General features: G+C 39.4%; 1 protein-coding gene across 12 annotated transcripts; it reads right to left on the minus strand.

The window, feature by feature from the left end:
- Positions 1-478: 478 nt before the first annotated feature.
- On the minus strand, positions 479-22,019 carry LOC103064474 (transmembrane protein 70, mitochondrial). Of its 12 annotated transcripts, none has more exons than XR_015797603.1 (6): positions 16,207-17,375; positions 9,621-9,710; positions 6,880-7,008; positions 4,530-4,591; positions 2,280-4,426; positions 479-758 (listed from the first exon to the last, which is right to left on the minus strand). XR_015797603.1 is itself a non-coding variant. In XM_088149228.1 (6 exons), the coding sequence occupies exons 1-5, from the start codon at positions 16,334-16,336 to the stop codon at positions 2,318-2,320; spliced, it is 444 nt and encodes a 147-aa protein (XP_088005354.1). In that variant the 5' UTR covers positions 16,337-17,375; the 3' UTR covers positions 479-758; positions 2,280-2,317. The 12 variants fall into 12 exon arrangements, 8 of the variants coding, with proteins under 8 accessions (XP_088005354.1, XP_088005355.1, XP_025028660.2 ...); XR_015797606.1 differs by having other exon boundaries at positions 2,280-2,350; positions 4,454-4,591; XM_088149228.1 differs by having other exon boundaries at positions 2,280-2,350.
- Between the last annotated feature and the right edge of the window lie 5,235 nt (positions 22,020-27,254).

Here is a 27,254-nt window from a genome sequence, read left to right on the forward strand (position 1 = left end):
GACTAAGATTTCTAACCATTCACCCTCTGCTTTTAGCCATGCCACTTCATCTGTTTATGAACCAAATGACTGCTTAAGCTTACTTAGTAAAGTAGAAAAGGACTCTCTTGTCTCCATGCACTAAGCCTTAATTTTCTTTCTTCATTCTCATTTCCTGTTTTCTTTCCGAGGCAAAAGGACCATTCATTTTCACAGAAGAAATCTCTTTTCTTAGGCACTTCTATGTTGAGCACCTCACAGATTGCTACTGCTGTTCAGGGGGAGGGGGGGGAGCCACGAAGAGGAATGCCAATAATAGATCATTCCTGCCTCTTGAAGTTTTCCATAAATGGCTGGAAAATGGAATGCTTGATATATTTGCATTCTCCACTCTTTCAGTGTCACTGTATTCATGGTGATGAACATTCCTAGCATTTTTCAGAAAAATAAGCAAAGCTTATTTTTATTATTATTTTATTTTATTTATTATCATCTCTGGAAATTGTCAGTTGGGGTTTCATACTTGATGCTTGGTATGCTTCATTTATGAATTCTGCGGCACACCAAACTGTTGGAAATGCAAACTGTCTCCAGTGGTGAGCAAAACTGTCCTGCTTATTTTCTGGGATGATCTCACCCAGAGCATCTTGAAAATTATCTTTTTTACTCTCCCTAAGCACTGTGGAAGACGGGATCTGGCAGGCAGCAAGCAGGATGCCATCCATCCAATAGCCAGGTAACGGTTGGGTGCAACACACAAGCAGAAATGTTGCTTCTGGCTGTAAGATAGAGGGATCAGGAAAAAAGGTGTGTGTTTTTTAATATATAATTTTTATTTTAAAAAATTATTATAATAGTAAAATCTAATACAAATTAAACTTAAAGAGAGAAAAGAGAAAGAGTAAAAAATGCAAGGAAAAAAAGAAAAGAAAGAAGAGAAAAGAAAGAAGAAAGAGAAAAGAAATATGTAAAGAAGTGACTTCCAACCTTCATCACAAGTATAAACAAATTTAGTGACTCTTCACCCCCTCTAAGGTTACAAACATTTATCTATTCATCCCTTATTTGTAGGCAAATTCATAAAATGTCATCTTTTCAGTCCTGATATCAGCAGAAAGTCCATAAAGGATTGCCAGGAGTAACAACATATCTTGTTTTAACCTTGATCAAATAAACCAACTTTATATCCCTTCCTTTTACTTCCAACAGTCTTAATATTTAGTTCATTCAAATATTGTTGTAGGATTTGATTGCTCTTCATTTCTTCTTTATCCCATTGCACAGAGTTCTTCGGGTCCTTAACAAGCCTCTCTTGTAACTCCAATAAGAAAAAATTATCCAGGTCACTTTCTTGGTTTATCATTTGTATTTTCCTTTTGATTTTTAAAACATCAGCCAATTTCTTTTGTATATCCAGTGAGACATCCTTTTCCAAATTGTTGTTGTTTTTTGGCCTGTCATTTATAAATCTACTTTTAGTACCATGTCTATCTTGTCAGATAAAATTTGTTCCACATCTGTCATTTCTTCAATAACATCTTTTGAACATAGTCTATCCATAGAGGCAGACATAATGACAGACACTGTTGATATTATGGCTACTAATTTCTGGCTCCATTCTTCAAAAGTCTCCTTTAATATTTTCAGTGTTATAACATTTTGCATCATTTTGTAAGTCCCATGTAATTAACACAAAAGGTAGGCTTGTGTCTACCTCATCTAGAATCTTTAGTCCCCTCTAGTGTCCAGTTTTTTAAATCATGAAATTACTTATCTTTGTTGTCTTGCAAAAACCAAAACAGATTTATTTCGCATGAGAAACTTTTGTTGTTTATAATTAATTCCAAAATCTTTTTGTAAAAGTTTCTATATTCCAAATTTATCTGGACCCTTAGTCCATTTATAACTTTCTAAGATCAAAATCTTATTTAGCTTTTTCCTGTTTATTTCAAATTCCTTAAATTCTTAAGCTTATGATTAAAATTTTCTTTCATTCAGGATTGAAGGCAAACTCACCCGGCATTTTCAGGCTTATTGTTCTGAAAGTCTCTAATAGCTTAAAAGAAGCTAATAAGCAATTTCTGAAAGTCATTAGAAAGTGAGGCTAGCAAACTTAGTGTCCTTTAAAAGGTGCCGACTGTAGTTGCAATCAGTATGGCTATTCTGGTCATCTTCCAGCCCTCGCACCCACAGGAAACCACTGTCCTGTCTCCTTGCAAGGAGCAGCTGTCTGGAGCACATGTGGGCAACCTCCCATCCTCTCCTTGTCTGGAGAGGTTCCAAAAAGCCTGTTTACTCACCGGTTCTTCATTCTTTGCCATGGTCATTGGCTCCACTTTCACTGAGACATCTTCAGTCCACCATTCCTCCTCTGGAATCCCCAGAAAAAAAATGTTTTTTGAGAGAGCTACTTATGCCCCTTGCTAGTATGTCATTTTAGCTTTGTTGCACTCTTGTGAGAACATCAAGGGAGCAATTAGTGTCAAATGTGGCGTTTTCATCAAAGTGTAGTTGTGATGGAAGACTTGAGTGAGGAAGTCCAAGGTCATGGGGAGAGTGAGAAGTATCTCAAGCATCTCCTCAGCCCGCAGCCTGAGCATGTGAAAGCTAAGAGGATGAGACTGGCACCACTCTAAGGAATTTGGAGTGTTTAGTTGCAGACTTTGGTGGTTAGAGTTAGTCTGGCGAGATTCTGTCTAGCAGGTGTAAGCTAATAAAGTAACTGGACTGTTCCTGAATTGTCCTGCTAAGTTTCTTGGGCTGAACCTGACAGTAGTAGCTCACTAACTTCAACAGAAAAGTGAATCTCTGGACAATTTTTTAAAATCCAAACCACAAACAGTATTCTAAGATCTTAGTTCTTCCTTTTTTTAAGCAGTAACTCTTAATATAATGAAATCTTGTTTTACCAGAACTTGATGCAATAGGTTTCACATAGAGTGAACTAAATTTCTGCTGTGATTTATGTCATTTGCATAATGATGTCATTCTGCAAATAAATTACAGTATTTCCATTAATTTACAACATTTGTTGTGACACAATCACACAAATGATATAAATTCCCACAATACCTGATTCTGTGATTCAGTGGATTTTCCCCAATAACAGACAGCTCATCCTCCTCCCAGTGAGTTCATTTTGCTGATGTTCATTTTAGTTTTGAGAGGCTCAATCTGTTCTTGCAAATATCAAATAACTGAGATTGTTGCTTTTAGATAATCTTAAATCCACTGCCTGGCCCACCATCTGCCCTGCATTTAGAAGTATTTCATCAGACAAAGTTATGTTAGCCTCAAATGACTTTAAGACAAACTTCATATTTGATTGCAGCCCACTGCACATTTCCTGAAATCACTTAAGTGTTCTCTAAGTGATAGTTCTGTCCACCGTATTTCCTCCCTGCACCCAGTTTGCTATTATCTTTTGCAAACATTCGGGGGGGGGGGGGAGTGTTGCCAAAATGACAAAATAGCCTTGATTGTTCAGCCACATCTGCCATTTTGACTTTTTTGATATCCATTCCACCTGCAGACACTGCTGCAAACATTGCAGATTCAGGGGGCATCTTGTCTTCTTCATAGACCTCTCAAACTGACTGAAGCTCATCTTGGTCTTTTAGAAAGAAATAGCCACTGAAAGTATTTTCCTCTGCTAACTTTGAGTGGGGTTTAATGTCTCATAAGCTGCTTCTGGTACAAATTTGGCCATGATGAGTGAGAGAAGCTTCCTTACTATGCCCTTCCCCACTATTTTGCCAACCAAGTGAAGTACCACAAGGATAAAAAAAACAAAAATTCATTGATAAGAAAAAGAAAAGCAGATTAGTAGGTCATAATACATAGCCATGAAGGGTAGTTATCATTGATAGCTTTATTCTCCTTATATTTCTAATTCCAACTTTGCATCCATGGTGGTGTCTTTTTGATGTGATGGCTACCAGAATAGATGAACACAGAGGCTAAGTTAAGACTGTGCTTTCTGTTGCCCATTGAAAATACTTTATTTAGGAAAAAAACACCACTTGTTCTTCACAATAGCCCAGAAAGTTACTTGATACACAGGCTTCCCTCAGTCTCCTCCGTTTGTCATCTGGAAGGGCTCTGAAGCAGAGGAAAGCAAAGCAACTTGCTTCGTTTTTAGAAGCAAGAAAACAACATGACTTTGTGAAGCAGTTTTGATAGATAGTTTTGTCAAAGCAACATGTCTTATTGAAGCTTCATGTGGCTTCATCTATAATGAACATTTGTCTTCATCTTACATTTGTTTTCAGCTAATTGTATCCATGACACAATTCCACAGTTTCAAAGAGAATAGATCAGGAGCTGTGAGGTAATTTACCAGAACTCCTCACCAAAGTAGTCCCTACTTAAGGATCAATGTATAATTCACACAAGTTATCAACTCCTTGAGACCTGAGAATACTTCAAGAGAAACAATGTATTCTCCCTATAACAAAGAAAAAGAATTAATTACCAACTATAGAAAGACATTTTGTTGGATATTTTTAAGCAATGATTGCCTGCAGTTCCACGTAATCTGAAGTTTATACCTCTAAAAGCTTCAGATATCTTGAACCTGACCCGCTGATTCTTGCAGTTGTGTTGATTGTTTCTGCACAAAAGAAACAAAGATCAAGAGTTTGGTCAAATGAAAGTCATTCTATTATTTTTCCACAAAATATAGGTGGGGAAAGGAGTGTCAAAAATAAATTTAGAGGTATAACAACTGGACAAATTATAGCAAAAGACAAGGGGGTAAAGGAAAAAAAATCTGGCTGCCAATACTTTAGTCATGCCAGAGCATTCAAATGGAGTCTTATATTACCTGTAGCACCCCTGAGAAAAAATGATGCCAGATGCATCATGACATCATCACACAAATGCTGAAAAATGGTGGCATTTGCATGATGATATAATGACATGCATAACATCATTGCAGCTTGTACTTGATGTGTATGATACCACCTCCTAGGGGAGGAGTGCACAACCGGGGTCATGGGTTGCACTTAGCCACATGCCAGGGATCAGAATCCCAAAAGTGGCAAAACCTCAACATGATTTCATTTAAATAAAAGCTTAGTGAAAATTATACATGATTATCGCAGCAAGACTTCTCTATGCACAATTTTGGAAAACCCAGACACTACCAACAATACAAGAATGGTTGTTAAAACTGATGGAAATGGCAGAAAATGATAAACTGACTTGCTTATTAAAAGAAAACTCAAATAATTATTACCTTAAAGAATGGAAACCATTGATGGACTATTTGTAAAATGCAGGCGGGGCGCAGCTTACATGGGGATTTGAAGATTAGATTATAAATGTAATGGGATATGTTTTGACAAAGAATTATTCCGACTTAATGCATTAAAAACTAGCACTTATGATACTTTATTATTCCTAAGACCAGAGATAGATTGGAAGTTATCTATTTTTCATATCTTTTTTCTTTTTCTTTTACTTTATCTCACTTTTTCTTTTCCTTTTCTTTATAATTTGTATTTTCAATTTTCTTTTTCATTTCTAACTTTTAACTTTGTAATCTTAAAATTCCAATAAAATACTATTTTAAAAAAAAGTGAAAATTCAATTTATTACATACAATTAATATGATTAACTTTCAGATATTTAGTAACTTCTCCTTTCTGTTACATGACAACCTATAATTTGATAGCACTTTCCCAGTTCTACTACTTTAAAATTATATAATCTAGCAGCAGCTTTTTTGAGAACCTTTTTTACGCTGCACCTAAAGCTTGGGTGAAGCATGTGATTTGTACCTCTGCCTTGATAATCAAACTGTGACTGGGTTTTCGCATCCTTGGGTTACATCAGCAATTGGGACCATGCTTGCTGTCACTAAGCGATGGGGTCATAAAGCACAATGTCACATGACTGGATCACTTACTGATGGCAATCCCAGCAATATGAGTTGCTGTCATAACCCCAGGACTGTGTGGGTTGTTAGGCAGGAAGAGGTGGGAGTCCCAGGCAAGGAACATGGGGAGTACACGGGGGCCACAGGGAACTGGGGTAGAACGACTATGGCAAAAGAAAGCAAAGATAATACCAATAGTTATAGGCACCTTACATACAATCCCAAAATATCTGGAGCACCACTTGAACACCACTGGCATTGACAAAATCACCATCAGTCAGTTGCAAAAGGCAACTTTACTTGAACAGCTTATATCCTGCAACAATACCTTTAATGCCATCAAACAACATCAAACAACAGGAGTCAGTAGAAACATCAGAAACTTTGTGCAAAGATTAATGGCACAATGGAAGACAAAGTTGCTGGTTGATGGTGATAAACTGGGAGAGGTTAACATCAAGAGAGGAATCTTTCAAGGAGACTTAGTATCACCACTACTGTTTGTCATTGCATTAATTCTTCTGTCAACAATACTGAACAAGGCAGGCCATAGTTCTCAAACATCAAAAACATCTGCCAGGTTATCCCACCTCCTTTACATGGACGATCTGAAGCTGTATGGAAAAACACCATCTGAAATGGAATCACTGCTCAACACTGTCCAAATATACAAGATATTGCAGTGGAGTTTGGACTGGACAAATGTGACACCCTTACCATCAACAGGGGAAAAGTAGTGAAAACTGAAGGAATCAAGATGCCCAATGGAAATAACATCAAGAGTCTGGATGAAGAAGATCACTACAAATACCTGGGCATCCTCCCGGCTGACAACATAAAGCACACTGAAGTCAAGAAGGTTAGTAGTGAATACATCAGGACTGTGCAACCAACCATCATCATCATCATCATCACCATCATCATCATCAATCACCCCCAGTGAGGCACTACCTTGAAGTAGTTGTGGGGCTTGCATGCTCTAGTCATAGGTGAGTTAAAGACTGCATATTCATACTTACCTCCCTTCAAAGCTCCACAATATGAATAGTCATCATCTACACCATGACAAACAATACTCTCCCATTCGAAGGCTCTTAGAGGTCCATTCCACAAGCGTAGGCGTGCATGCACAATTGTTAAATCAGCCTCTATAAAAATAAGTAGGTTACAAAAAGATCATTGATAATTTTATTATTCCATTGAATATACTGTATGTCTATCTCTCTCTCACACACATATTCCATATATGTGTATGAGAGAGAGAATGACAATCTGACCATTTTTTAAATTCCTTTAAATCCATGGGATTTCACAATACATTTTGTGTCCCAGAAGAAGACATCAATTGGAAACATATTTATAAATACATTTATAAATGGTGACAACAAAGCCAGAGGAATGATAAATATGTTGTTATGTTGGATTATACACTATCATCCTTGCAACGAAACTTGGGCACTAATCAGAGACCTTCCACCAAATAAAGCAACGAAGTGAATTGGTTGGTTAGTAGGTAGATTTCTTATAGCTTTTATATACGAAAAACAGAGAAAAAAATGTATTAATAATATACATATCCAGCATGAAAAAGAACTAGAGTTGGTTTCTCTGTTTAAAGGTTCTCTCTTGCACTGTAATTCAAAAAGTGGCTTACAGAAGTATTACACTACCCCTGCCCTAATTTTCAGTCATAGTTCCCAGCATCTCTCTTGCTTTACAGAATACTGACCATAAATTATGCTTTGCCAACTGCAATGAACAGATTCACGTAACAGTCTAAGAAAAAAAACCAAGTCGTTTGATGGCTTAGCAGTACACCAGTGTCGTCCAAACTTGGCCACTTTAAGATGAGTGGACTTCAACTCCCAGAATTCCTCAGCCAGCATTGAAGTCCACTCATCTTAAAGTGGCCAAGTTTGGACAACATTGCAGTACACCATGTAAATTCAGTCATTGATTTGGGAATAAGGCCATTGAACTGAACAGGGCTTAAACATGTGCAGCATAAGGCTTGAACCAATACTTCCATAGTGAAGGCTCACTTAGGAGAAATAGCTGTCTGAAAACATTAATGAATATGAAAGGTTAATGAATATGAAAGTGAATATGAAAGAACCACCACAAGGTTGATTTGATTGCTCACACTCCAGCAGTCCTTAGGCATGTGAGATGTGTCCAGATAACATGAAAGGCACAGAAAGGTGAGCTAAGGAGTACCTCCTTGCACTTCCATGACCATCACATGTCAATTAGGTATTTTGTACAAGTGCATACTCTTAATACGGCAGTATCTTCATTAGGATCAACTATATGGCATAAAAGAGTGGTAGCAACCATTTTTATCAATAATATTTTATCGTTTTAACTGATCATCAGTCTGTGAATATTCGATGATTGCTTTATTGTATTTATTATAAGCTGCCTAGAGTTGTGAGAAGAGTGGCATACAAATTCTTATAAATAAATATTCATACCTTTGAGTTCTTCAAAGCTCTTCATTAGGAAAAAAATTACAAAAACAGAGGTGGGGAAGAAGCAAGAAAATCCAAAAACTAGGCCAGATGTTTCAGCCATAAGGCTTTGATCTAAAGTCAGTCACTAGAAGATAAGTAACTAGTGTAAATTCTGTCAAGGTCGGGTTATTCTTAGCATTCCAAAACCTTTCTTCCTTTGTGAGCTGTTTTTCAACCATTGTTTTTCATCTATGGTCTGAAGAGACTTTAGTTTTAACTCCATATCTTTTAGACTTCTAAGGAGTGGAATAAATAGGTGGGTTCATATACTGTGTTAAACTAAAACTACATAAACCATATTATGGTGTAGCCCAACACAATAGCTTGCAAAGTTTGGTTTGTGTATCAAATGTTTAAGCCAGAGAATGATTTATTTGGTTTGGCTTAGCATGTTGCATAAACCCAGCCAGTATGGCTTATTTTTCATGAAACATGGTTGAGCGCTGTGTATGAACCTAACTGCTGGGGCTCATTCAGAAAAACATATTCAAAAGCTATTATGGCCTACCGTGATGTAGAGATGTAGCAGTGAGTTGAATGAATGTTAGCTCTGCAGTAGTCGAAAGCACTTTGGATTTTTGTAAAAGTCCCTGTCTGTCTTAGTTCCCTCATGCATCCCAATAACAGCTTAGGAATACTGAGAGTCAGTCCTCCTAGAAGGATTACCATATATGCAGTCTCATGAAACACTGCAGTAGATGCAAAGATCAGCCAAGTCTGGTGCTTGACCCTGAATAAGTAGAAGCAATTTCCACTAGCAGAAAGTAACCATCAGATCCAACCCAGCAACAGGAAAAAATGTTCAGTGTGGCATATTTGCTGTATAGGTAGTCCTCACTTAACAATGGAATTGGGACTGGAATTTCCATCACTAAGTGACATGGTCGTAAAGCGCAATGTCACGTGGCTACACTGTTTAGCCATGGCAGTTCCAGCACTCCTGGTTGCTATTGTTAGGCAAATCGTGCAACATTGTTAAATCCAACACATGGTCACCATTTGTGAACGCCTGCCAGTTTCCCCATTGACTTTGCTTTGCTTTGCCACGAAGCTGGCAGTGAAGATTGCAAATGGCGATCATGTGGCCCTGGGGACACTGTGACCAACATAAGTACAAGGACCGGTCATAAGGACTACTCGTTCAGTGCTATTGTAAGTTTGAACAGTCACTGAACGAGTGATTGTTAAGCGAGAACCACCTATAATGGAGAACAATTAAGTCTGGTGTGGTTAGGAAGTAAACTCACTTGGAATCCAGAAAATAGTACCCTGCCATTCTGAATGATCCCTTAACCGACATGGCTTGGGTGAAAAGAAGAATGTATCAGTCCCAGGAACTGCAAGGCAAACAAATTAAATAAAGTAAAAAAATTCATTTTTTAAAAAATGACATGAATCTTTGGCCATTCCTGTTGGACTAATAAAATACACAACTAACATACCCTTGAAATTAATATCAATAAATGTTGATCAATACTTTGAGTCAGTTTGGGGGTAGAACAAACTAGCAAGACAATACTTAATCAGGATAATATAGAACTATTGCAGCTAGAAAAACAGATCATATAAAAAACAAATACACAGTTTAGCAGTTCTTCTGGCCCTGTAGCTAACTGAAGCAGCTGAGGTTGCAACAGACATAACCTAGACACAGTAATATATTTAGAGCTTTAAAGTTTCCTTGTTTCTCATCTCTGTGTCCATGTCCTTTGTAGATTATTCTATTTTTGCTCTTCTACAAAGATGCTCTACAAAGCATGTGACCTACCAAGTAATAAGAAGCCATTCTCATGAATGGTGATGTACTAGAGCTTTCAAAATAAGAGAAGGAAGAAGTTGTTAAGCCATACCAGGCCATATTCAATGGCTGAACTTTTCCTAGTAGATCTCAAGTTTCATGGGGCAACCAAAACAAATATAATATACTATCTTTTTCTTCTCCAAAACAAATATTTAAACAAGTTGTCTTTCTGCTTTGTAGGTTCTAAAACATGGTACAGTAAGTGTAAAAGTATGCCTGCTCCTTGTAGAAACTAGGTGTTTCACTGTTCCCACTGCTTGGTCAAATATGATATTAATTACATACATTCAGCTGACCCTATTCATTTTATTTAAATTAGAAGAAATGTTCATGATCTTCCCCCAAAGTTTAAACTAATTTAGTTCTGTAAGTGAATTTACAAAATGAAAAATAACTTTGGTGCCAATTCAAGGGGTCCTGAGAGCAAAAAGTTTAAGAACCACTGTACTAGAGGAACCTTTTCTCAAGCATTTTCTGTGACTGCCAAAGTTATCTACATTCGCACACACATTTTTTCCGTCTCTGCTCTATGAAACTTTCAGCTCATGGCATGAGTGTTTGGAGGCTAGAGCTATCTGATCTGAGCTACAGACTTCGGGATTACTACTAGATGGCAGCAAAATGTTAGGATTTCATATATCTCTTTGTTGCCATCTAGCAGCTGTCCAGATTTTTGAAGCCCAAATCTGGTGGTCCAACTGGAGGCAAAACATAATTTCTACTACTAAGGATAATCTTCTGAATGCCTAGGTTATTTTCATTGAATAGGACACTATTATTCCCATTTGTGAAGACAGGAAATCTGCCTAAGTCTGATGGTTGAGCCACATCATGACAGATTTCCCAGACTACAGTCATGTACTCATTTATCAGGGAAATAATCTCCTCCTTGTGAAGGGAACTTTCTTCTGAATAAGCTAACTTCTCAGGAAATGTATTTATTTTACTTATTTAAAAGATTCGTATGGCCACCCATCTTAAAACACAACTCTGGGTGGCTCACAACAGCAATAAAACCCCAGAACCATAAAAAACTCCATAAAACTATAAAACTGTAAAAGTAAAACCCAAACCTGGTAACACTAGTAACATTATAGGGAATTATGCCTAAAGTTGACATATCAACTTTTTTAAACAATTGAAAAAAAGAACAGTTAATTAAATGGCCAGAATGTCACAAGATCTCATATAAAAACATAGATTTTGTGAGATTTATTCTGGATATTTCCTTTTTAAAAGATGGCTTTTATTATGCTTTAATTTTGGAAGTCAACAGGCATTATCTAGGCAGAAGATGATAGAGGTTGTTTACTCCTCAATAAGGAGGATTCAGGGCTACCATAACATTGTCAATCCCTAGAACAGATCTAAATAGAAAAGCACTTTCTCTGTTTCATAGCTACCTGACAGGAATTTCCACTGAAATTATTATACTGACATCACGGTAATGTAATGTAAGTTATAACTTTTTAGGGTAAAGACTTGGGATATCTGTTTAAAATGTGAAAACCATTGTGTGATGCTGCAGTCATAAGGTGACAAGTGTGTATGTGTGGATTTGACACCAGTTTAGCCAAGAACCAAATATTGCAAATACATTTGAAGTAAGGTAGAATTTTGTCTTTCTAGGTGGTGCATTTTTCTATTTCATTCTTTGATTTGCAAAAAAAAAAAAAAAAGCAACTTCAGTTTTGAAGTTAAAAATCTGTTTAGGTTTAACAATTAGCTTCATTTTCCTAACCAATAGCAATTGTAAGATTTTTTTTTATTAAGAATTTGAAATCATAAAGCATCAAATCATTGTTTTCATTTTACAGAAACCTGCTTTGGCCTAGATGTTAAATCAAAAGTGAAACGCATGTGAAATAGACAGAAATTGCTAATGAAGAACATACTGGAGACCCAGTGCAGTATCCTATAGTCTTAAGACAAGGAAATTGTCTGTCTCAGACTGAGGGACAAACTAGCTAAGGAAACAAGGGCACGTTAAGTTAGTTGTAGTTTTGCAAACAGAAGAGCTTTTCCAGCTCAAAAGCTCCACACACATTTACTATTTTCTAATGAAAATTGTGCATCCTAAATTGTAGGGTCTCCCATTAAGTGTAAATGACACAAAAGCTAGTTTTGTCTGGGTTACTTCAAAAAAGAAGGCAAATGGGGAACACCTCACTGAAGGCACAATGGTTTTTCAAGTTTTTGTGTGTGTGTCTTTAAGTCAGTGACTCCCAGGGACTGCCTGGACAAGTCCCTGCAGTTTTCTTGGCAAGGTTTTTTGGAAGTGGTTTGCCACTGCTTCCTTCCTAGGGCTGAGAGTGATGGTCCCAAGGTCACCCAGCTGGCTTCGTGCCTGAGGCAGGACTAGAACTCAGTCTCCTGGCTTCCAGCCTGGTGCCTTTAACCACTACACCAAACTGGCCCTCTATTCAAGTTATAACAAACTGGCTTTCTTTTTAAGTTACACATACCCTATTTGCAAATATATAACAAGATAGGAAATGCATAGATACTATGCAATCTGGCTCTAAATTAGTGAAAAGCACAAAAAAATCTTGGAGTTCACCAGAATGAAGACGCAATGGCAGTCTCCCCAAAATGATAAAAACAGATCTCCTGAGCTGTTTCCAGCACTGTCCAGGATGCATTTTTCAGGCTATTTTAAAGAAACAGAAATGAGAACAATAACGAAGCAGGAAGAAATCTGAGGGCTTTTGCAAACACTATTAAACAAAGGCATGGTGGTGCTTTACTTACCACAATAGGAATAGAAAATATCAATGTCACTGGATGTACAAAGCAGTTGTTTTTCTGGTGCCACAGTAAAGCCATAAACAGAAAGAATTATAACAAGCTTGAACAAGTTTAGATATCTCAACGCCATCTTGTCAGCAACTAAGTTACTTAATTTCCAGTTAAAAGAGGAACAACGTTAGGTTTCGTCACCCTCAGACAAGATTTTTTTTTAAAGGGGAATAGCTATGTTATGTCTTAATCCATACCAAAACAATTATCTGAAACTCTGTTCCAACATTCCACCTATTGTTTCAGAAGTTGTGAAATGTATTTTACCCCTGTGGCTATTAGTGAATCATAAAAATTATAAAATTAATTACAACATTGTAAATAATTATATTTTTATTTTATTATTTTATAATTATAAAATTATAAGAATTACAAGATTATAAAAAAATATAAACATAGAAGGTACAGCACTACATTCATCCAAGCTTGATTTGATCATGACCGACAGGAGGCAGACCCTCAAGAAATTTTGGCTTCTCGATCCAAGAATTCAGCTGTTTTGGCACCTGATATCCCCCCATCCTTCTCCTCCCTTCACCAGCATTTTAGGACCTTATATATGCAGGAAGAACCACCCAAACCTGACCTAGAGCTTAATGAGAGTTTGTTCCCATGGTGGTCCTCTTTAATAAGCTCAGAAATAGCAGATTTAGTTAAATGATTCAAGTCTGATCTCAACACTGCCAAAATTCTTTGTAATAATCTGGATTCCTGTTGTGGCCTCCCTATTCACATTTATACACAGTAAGGCTCTGATCCCCAAAAGAATGGGGTTTAGCTTTCATAGTTGCTATCTACAAAAAGGCAACCAGGATATGCTTAGTAATTATCAGCCCATTAGCCTCTCTAGCATAATAAGCAAATTGCATGCTAGGAATTTATTCAATTGGCTAGAGTGGGTAGAATCAGGAGATATTCTGACTGAAGAGCAAGCAGACTTCAGAGCTCGGGACTCAATTTTAGACCATAGCTTATTTGAAGCAGTTTGTCAAAAATACACTTTTAGGCCTGGATTTGTGCTATATATAGCTTTTATTAATTTTACATTCACCTTTGACCTTATTCCTAGATATAAATTACGGTATAAATTTAAGAGTTCTACCATAGACAGAAACATTATCTAAGTTAACAGATAAGTCTTGCTTATATATAAATTTTACAAGAATTCTAGTTTAAGATTAGGTGCAGTATGAAGGGCCATTACACCAAGACAATTCCTACTAGCATGAATTAAGCAGGGATGCATCTTTGTCCCACCACTGTGGCACAATTGTCAAGTGTCTAGCAGCCAAGATAAATAATCATACTCATCATTCTCCAAAACTGAAGGATAGACATACTGCAATCCTATATGTAGATGATGCTATGTTATCTCAGGTTCCAATCAGCCAAAAGTGAGTCATGCATTGCAACACAGAAGTGCTCAAAATTAATTATACAAAACCTAAAGTTTAGTGTTTGCCAAGCATCCTAAAATTCATGCCTGGCAACTTGAATAGCCACTCGATTGAACGGGTTACAATCTTCACATATTAGGGAATAGTGTTTCGTGCTACTGGTAAACATAGGGCACATATGGAGTATATTGTTCAAAAACCACAGAAATCAAGAGTGCTGCCACTTTCTATTATTCTAGAGGTGCATGATTCATACCTGCTGCACTAAAAGTATTTTTAACTAGAGTTCAGTACAACTTCTATATGAAGCCCAATCAGAACTGCATAGCAACTTTATCCCCTTGGGAAGAGTGCAATCTAAATTTTTAAGGAACACTTTCCAGTTTCCATGAAGAATTCCTAATGTGGTTTGTGCCAACATGAGCTAAACTGAGATTCACATTTGGACATGCATCCTCTCATATTGACTAAAACTACTTTTTCCCAGTGGCTTGCCGATTTTAACTGATAATTTTCTTTCATCCTGGTGTAGGACATTGGCTGAGAAACTGAAATACTAGTTTCTCACTGGACCACGGGACACGAGCATGCAGCAACAGCAGCCCTTAACAATGTACCACTGATCCAGAAAGCCAATTAAATTGGGCTACTCTGCCTAAAGATGTGTTTCTAGGTAACTACTTCCTTTTTTCAAGCTGGCAAGATATTTAAGCCAAAGAACAGTTCTCAAATTCCAAAGAGCCCTAACTCTGGGAAGATTTCATGTCCTTTCAACAGCTGTTATTCAGAATAAATTTTGTGATACTCCATTTGAACAAAGATTTTGACTTTGTGATAAAAGAGTTATTGGAACATAGTTGTAAAACTTGTTTAACAATATTGCTGTTATTACAAAGATGCCCAGTTATAGTTAACCCTTCACAGTGTTAGATTTCCAGCCATCCAGACTCATTCTATTTACAGCTATTATTGTCTGACCAATGTGATTTTATTTCTTTGAATATGGTTTTGTTTCAGTATTTGTAAAATATGCTGCATTTTGACCACATAACTTTGATAATTATCTAATCTTCTAAAATTTTAATTTACTGTCCCATAACTTATCCTCTCCTTTTAAAATTGGTCAGTGATCATAATCATTATTGTATTTGTACTATTTTATCAATAAAGGAACAGAAACAATTGCAAAAACACATTCATGCAAATTCACAGCTTTGATAATAAAGATAATCCACATTATTGCAGGTGTGGTAGCTCTATTTTAATAGAAAGGTATTTTGTGATTGTCTACTACAGTAATCATTTTCCTTCTTTCCCAGGCCAATCATTTCCTGAAAGAACCACACCCACCCTTTCTGTGTCTAGACATCTACGTGTCATGGCCGTGCTTTCAAAAAGTTAGGCAGCCATCTTTCTAGTTACTTTTACACATATATAAAGCATACACTACTCTGTTATTGAGCTAAGGTCTTCCCTTTTGTGAATGTGATCATAAAACAGTATTTGGCTATGATCAGGATACATAGCCATAACCTAGTTAGGCACATTACATGAACTAGTTAGTTATCACTTCAGGGCATCATTACAAACCTAGAAAGTATGCATGTAAATTACTTAACCAAAGGTAAATCTGGCGAGTATAGCCTTAATGTTCTTCAGAGTAAGACCAACCATTCTTCTCACGTAACAGAAAGCATTTTGAAGACTAAGCTGGATGACTGATCAATCTACCCTTTTACTTGCTGACCATTTCAGACAAATTTTCCCAGACATGATTTACTGGGCCCTTCTGTGTACAAGACTTGTGCTCTACTACCAAACTATATTCCTTCTTACCCTTTAAGGCTGGCCAGGGATCATTGATCCTGTATGCGCACTGGAGTAGCAGGCAGAGTTGCCATCTTTGCATGAATGATATGTAGAATGGAAGGTTTATTTCCGTGTAGACCAGGTTTGTAACATCCATCCTTCAAAGGATATAATTTCAACTGTTTTTATTCACCAGTCTTCCCGAGATGAAACAAGTCTTACCACTGTTGTCACTTATGCCAGAACCAGAGAATACTATGGTTTTATTACTATTAACTCTTGTGATATTTATTCATATGAATAGCCATAAGAAATATTAATAAAATCAATGCGTGTCAACAATCCAAAATCATAGGAACCCTTCACTTAAGAACATTTTTAAAAGAAAAAAACAATAATTTGTGTATCCACAAGCTGGGAGTAAAGGTATTTCACTTATTAGAAAGCCAATTATGGCTCTGTATTTATTTAACAAAGGGATGCTTTTCGAATATTCCAGAAGGGGGCCTTCATTCAAAGGTGTCATACTGGGATTCAGGTAATGAGTCCCTCTAGTGGTTTCGAGTGGCAAAAACCTTTAGCTTCCCATAATTGTAAACTGTAACTCCCTCAGTAACAGAGTTTTGGAAAATCTGAAGGCCAACTCAATACGCAGAAACTTAAAAAATAAAGAAATAAAAACATGTATTCTTAGAACTGAGGGAGGAATTCTTTGGGGACTGCATCAGTCCACCTGTGAATTGGATGATTGTCCTTGGCTGCCCTCCATATGTATATTTATTGTTATTCTTTTATTCAGTGTTCACTGATTAGCCACCCAGAGTAACTTATGTGAGATGGGCGGCCATATAAAATGATCTAGGGCTGTATCTATGGGGTGGGGATTATTTTGTAATGAACTCCAGTTCTATTAATCAAAAGCACTGCAACATCTCAAAAGATCAATGAAGTGGCCTGTAGTTCACAAACACCTGGGGCATAAGAAATTACTGCTATATTACTTTATAGTCTTTTTGCACAACAGACTAACAAGCCTATTCCTAAAACACTTTTAATCACAGTCATCAATATTTAAATGAACAAAGCTAGAGTAATGGAGAAAAAAACAAGATTAAGTCATCTAGAATCTGTGAAAGAATTCTGAATAGCAAGTAGAAATAAGGTAATATATAAAGATTTTGACATTTTAGAATTCTATTCGTCTTCTGAGTCATTTAAATCAAATTGAAAGGGTTTGTCATAACCCATAAGATGGTTGTAGTCTTGAGGATAATGAAAAAGGAATGGGTTAACAAACATTGCTCTCTTTTTAGCATAAAATGTTGTGAACAGCTTGCTGATGTCTGGAACAGTCACATCTTTCTGATGGAATAGAGTTTTCTTTTCTTTCAAAATACCACTGTATGTAATTGCTGTGTATGTGTCTGTTTTAGCTTTATGGTACAGTCGGATGACATACCTTTTAGTAAATAAATGGAAGAGAAATGGTGTCAGGAAAATAAAGAATAGTGTGGCACTATAAAAAGCAATTTCCGAGTAGAGTTTGTCAACATTTAAGCCAAACTTGAATATGATACCAAACAACATAGAAGCAGTTATTATGCTGGTGGTCAAACAGAAAATTTTCACTCCTGCAAGAAAAAGAACGAGATTTTAATAGTTAAGAGGTTCAAATTAGTTCCCAACCACACATAATGGCATACATTCAAAAATGACACTGTTGTACATCCATTTACATCTTTGGCTGGGAGGGCCACCTTCTTACATTCAGCAAGATTGACTTCTGAATTGATGTACTTCAGGTAACAGAGCTAAATGAAATCTTTAGCAATCTGCAGCTGTTTGAATGAGAAGCCGAAAAGGGACACTTGCTGCAGCTGTCATCACTCCTATAAGAAACCAGAGCTTTTCCTGGGCTTACATGGCAGCCAGAAAAAGGCATACAGGTAGTCCTTGTTTAGTGAGCACAACTGGGACTAGTAGCTCCATTGTTAAGTTAAGCAGTTGCTAAGTGGAAATCACTGACTAGGGCTGTGCCTTCCTTTTCCCCACTCCCCCCACTTTGGAATGCTCACCCTTGGGGGGCTGGGATAGCTGGCTCAAAACTGACAAGACTAATCAGTTTCACACCTTCTAGTTTTGTTTGCCTGCTAACCACTCCCACCCTTTGAATGTTCACCCCAGTAATTAGCACAAAGGGAATTAATGTTTGTATTTACATTCATTGGAGAGGAAGGGATTATAAGAGAGTAAGCAGGCGCACAATGGAGAATACATATTGAAAGCAATGCGGTAGTGCCAGCAACCCCGAGCAGTGAGCATGCTATGCAAATAGCCCAGTGTATTCCCCATTGTGTGCCTGCTTACTCTCTTGTAATCCATTCCACTCCAATCTCTCTGCTTTGCAGAGTGGGGAGGGAGAAAAAAACCAAGCAATTTCTGTAGGCAATCTCTCCTGTACCTGACCCATTCCCCATCTCACAGAGTGGCGAGATTGGAATGGAAGAGATTACAAGAGAGCATCCCTTTGTTATAAATAGACGCCCTGCTAGGCAACTAAGATATACACCACTGAATGTTAAGAATTTTTTAAAAACATCAACAGATGAAAAACAAACAAAAAATGTTTTGTTTAAAAAAAGACTCTGAAAAACAGCTAAGCTGGGTGGGGCTTCCCATGTTGACTGATAACTAAGAACTTGCAGTAGTTCCAGATAGCTACAATCAGTGGTGAGGGCTGCAGAGTGATATAGTTCAGTAACATCTGAAATTTATTTGCTTTAAATTTACAAAAGTAACGTAGGTTTTGAAGAGTCGCATGTTCGCCTCAGAGTTAACACTTAATGAGTTCAATGAAACTTGTTCCTCCAGATATACTGGATACAAAGTCCCATAACTGTCAAAAAGCATGGCCATAAAGGTCACAAGAGTGGTAGTTAATTGCATCTAGAGTGTATCAATTTGGGAACAGGAGCTTCTAAAAATATATGACTTCAACTGCACCCAGGCAGTATCTCAAAAACCAAGAGATAATAATGTAGTTCGGCTACACTTTGGATGGATGTCTCAGCTGGCCATTGCTCATTTTTCATGTGGTTGTTCAGAAAACTCTATAGAACAATATTTGCATTACAGGTAGTCCTCAAGTTACAACTGCAATTGGGACCAGGATTACTGTCACTAAGTGATGTGCTTAGTGATGGCAATACTGGTAGTCCCAGTTGTCATCATAACTCAAGATGTGTGCGTTCTTAAGCAGGAAGTAGGATGAGTCCCAGGTAAGGATCATGAGGGTGCCGCAGAGGGATGGGGAAGGCCCTAGGAGGCCCGGCACAGGCCACATGCAAGTTGGGGAAGGGGGTCCTCGGTGTGATGTAAGCTCAAAAAAGCCAGGGAATGAGGCCACAGGGTGCATGCAATCGCAGGAGGCTGTGGAAATAGGGGGTGGGGGTGCGTCCTTGCATGTGTGACTGCAGGGAGGCTGGGGAAAGAGGGCACGGGGTGTGTGCAAGTGAATAGGGGAATAAGAGTGTGGTATATGCGTGTGAGCAAAGAAAGGCCGGGGGGTGGGGAAAGACTTACCCCAGCGACTTGCAATCTTTCTTGCCAGCTTCCCATTGACGCTGCTTGGAGAAAGCCGGCAGGGAAGGGCACAAATGGCAATCGCATGACTGCAGGATGCTGCAACTGGTCATAATTGTGAGCTGGTTGCCAGGCATCCGAATTTTGTTCATGCGATTGTGCAGGCGCTGAAACCCCCAGAACTTCGAGGACCAGTCATAAGTCCCTTCATTCAGCACAGTTGTAACTTCAAACAGTCGCTGAATGAATGGTCATTGAACAAATGGTTGTAACTCAAGGACTAACTATATACAAGAATGCCAGGCAGTTCATTTCCATTTTTGACTCAGGCTTACTTCAAGGCACCAGAGAACCTTGTTTAAATCCAACTGCTTCATGAATTGTCCTTATCCATCCACCAGCATTTCTTTCCTTCCAGCCACTGTGTTCCCCAAAAGACTAAAAGGACCCGTCAAGATGCCGTACAATTATTTTTGGTTTTTAGCTAGGAAAATAAGTAATTTGTAACAGAGAAAGCATCTTAATGTTCTTCTTCCTAGCAATGGTCCCAAATACCTAGGTTAAGCTATCAGTCTCTTAAATAAGAGATTTAAGTACATAAACAATGAATACATTATAGACTTTGCATACATTTCTGTATGACAAGAATTCTCACTTATGAAAAACAGTACTTTTTAAAAAAATAAAGACTAGTAAGAAGCTCTTCCCAACACACTTACCTAATACAGATCTTGATAAATTTCCAGAATAAATTAATCTTCCAAATTCTGAATGTTCCTCCAGGGATGATGTACCAAAGCGGCAGAGAGACTCTGCATGGGGAAACAGAACCTAGGGGACAAATACCATATACAACCAATAGTGTCAATATTTCTTCCAGTACATTTTCTCATATATAAACCTACAGATATATATAAACATACATACACAGCCACACTTTCTTCTAGCAACTAGCTTAAGGGACCATCCTTAGGGCAGCAGCTTGCCAATCTCAGCCAGGCTCTACTTCTAACCATGGTTCCTTTTGCTATGTGAATGAGGTATGGGCCACATGAAAGGGTAAGCTGCAGTGTCCATGATTCAGAGGTATTTATGTATAAGATTTATATGTCCACCCATCTTCTACAAGGGCCGCTAACAACAACGTACAATGATAAACAAAACTCAACAAAATTAAAACTATTAGATACCACCATGGTGCCATAACATTCCCATCCCAGATATCCTGATCCTCTATGAATATATCCAGTCCTCTTTTGGATCCATCCAAACTGCCTCCTATGATCACAACTGCCAGCAGCAAATTCCAGTTTAACTATTCACTCAAAGCCTGCAAAATGGAAAACAAATCCTGCAGTTGGTCCTGAATTTTCCTGTTTCGTTTTAATGAATAATCTCAAACTGTAACAATAGGAGAGAGGAGGAAAACTCCACCAGTCCAGGATTAATATAAAACTGCTGTACACTAGTTCAAAGAACCTGAGGTCCATTTGACTTTGAAATACATCTCCAATATATTATCTCTTAAATGCCCATCCTCAATAATCACATAAGCAATTTCAAGTCAACGGAACGCCTCTGCTGCTATACGTGCGTTTCAAAGTATTTCTTACGAAATCAAGACTGGCCGTTTGCTTACAACTCCTACACCCTACTTTGGGGGGGGAATAGGCGATTCGCGTCCCAGATTTTGTTCCGATTCCCTGCGGCTGGGCTTTGAACCCCCAACGTCCACCTTCCCAAGCGGTCTTCGGCTGAGCACAGGCGGCAGGGATCAGTCCAGGCTTTCTCAAGCCGGTGGCTGGGGAACTCTGGGAGTCACTGGGTTGCACCACCGGCGACAGACCCACACGCGCAACCTGCGAAGCTGGCAGGCCAGGAGCCGCGACTTAAGCCCCGGTGACATGCTTTCTACGGGAGCTCCCGGCCTCCCCCGCCGCGCAAGGAAGCGCCATGCGCTGCAGAACCTGCTTGTTTCCCGCCAGCCAAAAGCGGGACCCGAAGACGCCGGGCGAGCCAAGCGGCGTCCGCAGCCCGCAGCGGGGAGCCGTGAAGGGCTGGCGCGTCTCGGGGACTGCCGCCGCCGCCGCCGCCCTCTTCGTCTGCAGGAGCGCCCTACATCTTCCGGCGCCTTGCTGCCACAGTCGCAGGCCGGGAGCGTGGAGCCTCAGCCCGGCCACCAGCAACATCTCCTCCGCGGGGAGCCGCAGCTACCGGGAAAGGCAAGGCGGGCGCGGCCACCCCTTCCGGCGCACAGAGAGACCGAGGCGAGAGCGTCGCTGTGGGAAGAGCGCGGCCTTTCAAGCTCGGCGGCTCGGTCTGAAGGCGGGGCTGGGCGCTTTGGGAGCCAGTGGGGTCCGGATCAAATGCCAGGAACCCGACTGTTCCCGACCAAGGAATAGCGGGTTGGGAAGGACTCCGCGTGAAACGTGCTGCTTGAGGCACGCGGTCCTGGGGGGAGAGGAGCTTGGGTGTCCCGAGGCTGAATTTAGCGGTGGAAAGACGGTGGACGCTTTTGTCCTCGTTGGCGGCTCTAGGGGCGTAAAAAATAAAGTAGCGCTGCCGAGTGAATCTAAATTGCTCCTTAGTGAATCTGGCATAAGCCTTGGAAATGTCTCTCCCCCCACCCCCGCGCCTTTTAATGTGAGGTACATATCCTATAAACATGCTACAAGGGAGTCCCTTTGCTCTTTACCGTACCTGGAATAAAATTTGTTTTCCAGAAGTGCTTGTACTATCATATTAGGAAATAAAAAAAGCACAGCCTTTGAGATGGTTAAAAATTTATTTGAAGTTTACATGTTTCAACTATAAAACTCTACTTTCAGTAGGATCAATATTTACAACCAAATCTAAAATATATGGAAGGATTTTATCTTTGGCTGTTAAAACAAGTACTAAGATGAAATGATCACAACTGTATATAAACGGAGAATACTCATAGGGAATTTGTGTGTGTGTGTGGGGGGGGGGGGTTATGTACCATACATACAGATGCATACTAGGCACAGAAGTGCAGACTTTCACCCCCTAGAATACCCTTCCTATCTCAGTATCCACTTGCTGTCCTAATCTACAACTACTATCATCCTTGTTAGAAAAGTAGTAGTTGTCCTTTAACACTGTGGGAAAGCATGAGGTTGGGGAAGCAGCTGTGGAATATTTCCCAAATTAGGATGGAATTTTAATGATCAGTATATTGATTCTGAGGACAAAAATGAAAACCAGTGGAAAAACTACTGGCTAATGAATTAATGTCCTACACTTTCCTCCAAAGTTGTGTAATGAACCTAGGGAGTCTTGCAGCAAGTCCATATGGACTTAGTTATCTTTTTATATGAGAATATTTGCCAGATTCTATTTTGTCCTTGAGCTCAAGAATATACTATACCTAGTTCCCCAAATTCACCCATTGAGTTGCCTTCACAGTTTCTTTTAAACTTCCTGGTGCTGTAGCAACAGCCCTTCTGGTTAAATTTCAGTGCAAAAAATGGAATAATCCAGACAAAACTTTATCAAAAAAAATCTGTTAGTAATTTAACATATAATCCTTAAGGGTTGGGTTGCGCCTTAACTTATTGGTCCAATCTTTCCACAACGTTTTTCAAACATCCATCATCATTAAAGAAGTACAGGCAGAGCTTTCTTTCCATCTGCTGTAATTTATTATTCTCCAGGACCTTCTTAGCCTTTATGTCAGCAAGAAAATCCATAATAAGCTGATTTATTTTATTCAACTGGAATTCCAGCTGGTGAAAATGTTCAGACAGTTCCTAAACATGAGAGAAATACAATGAGTTCAATACACTTAAATTCCAAATAAATCTTCCTAGAAAAGCTATAGTGGTGATTAAAAGTTTGTGAACTCTTTTGAATTTTCAATATTTCTACATAAATATGACATAAAGCATCTGTTTTCCACACAAGTCCCAAAACTAGATAAAGAGAAGCCAATTAAACAAATGAGTCAAGAATATTATACTTGCTCATTCATTCATTGAAGAAAATGATCCAAAGCTACATATTTATGTGTTGCAAAAAAAATCCTGGTGTAGGTCATTGCCTGAGAAATTGAAATGCTAGAGTTTCTCACGAGATCATGGGACATGAACATGCAGCAACAGCAGCCCTTAAACAATGTGCCACAGATCTGTGTGATCTGTAGTACAGATCATGTGTTTCCATGTATACCAGGTTTGTAAAATCCATCCTTCAAAGGTTTTGTGGCCAAAACCTGGCTCACCTAAAACAACCAGATCACTTTGAAGATACAACATAATTTTATTAGCATGCAAATGATTTTTAAAAAATGTATTATTGGATTCCCAGCAAAGCATTGGTATCTTGTTGGGCAGTCCTGAGCAAAGACAGAATCATAGCTTATATAACCTTGGCCTACTACATTGCAAAGCCAAGACAAAGACGGAGACAGTGTAAATTACAGCATGAGGTTGGAATGTTTTTGATAAAGGTGACCCTCTTATTATTTATCCCTCCCTACCAGGTGAGCATGCTAGCTATACTGAGATATGGACAGTGAATATAAACAATTTGGGTTTACTGAGTCCTGGCTGATTCTTGTCTCTGTCGCCACTCAGGGCCCATTCAGTGTGCTGTGAATGTTTTCTTACAACCAGTCCCCCGGTTGATGCCTTAGCCACTACACCAAACTGGCTCTCTGCTTATGTGTTTGCAATTACATAAATATGGGGTGGTCATCAAACATGTAACCTTACGTTTGTGCAGCAGGATCACCCCTATTTCCATCCTGCTACCTTACTAATTGATCCAGGTATTGGGGTTGTAGCAACAGAAAAAAACCGAAAACAAGACAATTAATTTAACCACTTGCTGCTGAAGTAATATTCAAAAGAAACAAACAGTGAATTATTTCCCCAACACCTGCCCAAAGTCCCAGTCTCTAAATTAAAAACCAGGAACAAAAATAAGTTGAAACAGCATCTTGCTGTTTTAGAAGAGCTCCATCAAGTTTGATCTGGGTAGGAGCGGGCAGCAGACACAGCACTGGGAGGGGGGTGATTTCTTCTTTGCCTTTTGCTACTGCACGAAGAGTCAGTGGGAAGGAGAGTAGCAGATGGTTAGCCACTGGGGTGGCAGTTCAGTCAGTAGTCCGGTAGAAAAGGCTGTTGCCCATTCAAAGGAATGACAGATGGAAAGTACAGTGGTACCTCGGGTTACGATCTTAATCCGTTCCGTGACTCTGGTCACAACCCGATTTGGTCGCAACCCGAAGCAAATTTTCCCATAAGGTTCAATGTAATTACCGTTAATCCATTCCGGCGTCCGCGGACCACGCGTCAGGGGCGGAAAAACGGCGCGGACTATGCGTCAGGGGCAGAAAAACGGCCACGGACCACGCAGCAGGGGCAGAAAAACGGCCGCGGACCACGTGTCACAGCAGAAAATGGCCGCGGATCCGGTTTGTAACCTGAGGTAAATTTTCGTGGCCGGAGCTGGTCGCAACCCGAAAAGTTCGTTAGCAGAGGCGTTCGTAACCCGAGGTACCACTGTACACCTTGGCAAGGCACTTCCTACAAGGGCAGGCACATAAATGTCATTTGAAGGAAAACATTAGTAACAGCACCCTGACCCCCAGGCCACTTGACTCCAGCAATAGCTGCATCTGTTAGACTGAGCAACACAGCAACTGCAACCTGGGTCAACAGGCACGCACACCTCCAGTATGTGAAAAGTTAGTTCATGCGACACAACTGTAGCCATTGGAAAGAAAGTTGTAGCTTCTAGATCCATGTTTTTCCAAACTTGGCAACTGTATGGACTTCAACTCCCAGAATTCCCCAGCCAGCGTGAAGTCCACACATCTTAAAGTTGCCAAGTTTGAAAAACACCACTCTAGATGATGGTAATTCAATAGAATCCAATTTTGCAGTCCCCAAAGTGCAAAGATAAGTTCCAATCTCAGATAAGTCCCAATCTCACAGCGTTTGTACTCTGCACATGTAGAAGGAGACACTCAGTGAAATCCTGGTGCAGAGCTCAAAGGATTCAAGGGGTATGAGGCTTGCAAAGCAAGCAACAAGTCTCAGGCAGCTTTAAAGCACTGCCTGTCAAAGTCCTGTAAAAATCTTGTGGGTTCAGTTCCCATCTTTGTTCTTCAGAAGCACTCCCTATTCCCCCCCCCCCCTTTATCCTGGCCTTGCAACTAGCAGGCAGGAGGCAGCCATGATGCAGGCAAACTTTGCAGAGGCCTGGAGGGCTTGAGCTTGGCTGAAACTGGCAGGGAAGGTTGCAAATGGTGATCACGTGACTGCTGGGACACTGCAGCTGTCGTAAGTGCGAGCTGGTTGCCAAGCATCTGAATTGCAATCATGTGACTGCGGGGTGCTACGATGGCTGGAACTTCGAGGGCCAGTTGTAAGTACCACTTGTTCAGCATGGTCACAACTTCAACCATTTGCTGAATGAGTGGTCAGTTTTAGAGAATTAGTTTCATTCAATTCAACAACAATAGCATGCTTTACCCACTGTTTTCCTAATATATTCAGTAATAAAGGACAAGAAAAGAAGAGAGAGAATCCCAGGTTAGACACACATTCTTTCACCCAAGTCCCATCAAACAGAGCCCACTGTTCCCCTCAATTCCTCCAGTCCACTGTAGCCCCTCAATTCCTCCCTTGCAGCTAGGAAACCAGACAGACAGCCCTGATCAGCAGAGGGGAGATTTATACAAACTTACGCAAACACATTCGTGCAGCCCAGGCAGGGCAAAAGAACCATCACAAAATCAAATCAGGGGAGATACAAACACACAGATAGAGCTTTTCATGTACATATACATAGACTTTCACAAGGAATCAACATTCCTCCCCCTTTTCTCTTGAGGATGCCCGAGAAGACACTCAATATGGCATGGAAATAACACACACATGCTTCAAACAAGTCAGAGTAAATGCAGACAACACACCTCCTAACTTTCTTCTATTATGCACTCAACTTACACAAATCTCATCTGCACAAAATACACACAAAACTTACACAAATACAGGGAGTAAGACACCAGAATGGCTGGATTGTAATAGTATGTGGAAATGGCCTTGGGAGACAGGAGGAAGAGCTGCAGCCTAGACAATGGACTGATAAATGAAATTTGAGTCTGGAAGAGGAGGGATGGTGAAAATGCCTCAGAAGAAACCCTCCCTAGTTTTCGGGACAGTAAAAGTGAGGGACGGGAGGGGTACTTTCAGACTTGCAAGATTCTGTTAACGTAACCTTACAATAAGACAGAGCTCATACTCCTGGTTGCACTTCTTGTCTGGATCACCTCACAAGGCTAACATGGATACAGGGCACGGCCAGAGCCCATTTCCAGTCTTTGGATTAAATAACAGAAAAGGAGCATACCTGAAAGGTTGGAAGGCACACACAATGTGGAATTCCAAGAATTTGAAGCATTCCTGTTTACTGCAGATTCAGATTCAGTGTTCACAGGGACAGACCCATGTTGTACATGC

This window comes from Python bivittatus, unplaced genomic scaffold (genome assembly GCF_059951505.1).
Source record: "Python bivittatus isolate LINGU-HERP-01145 unplaced genomic scaffold, Pbiv_v1 ctg000590_np1212, whole genome shotgun sequence".
NCBI classification, from domain to species: Eukaryota; Metazoa; Chordata; class Lepidosauria; order Squamata; family Pythonidae; genus Python; species Python bivittatus.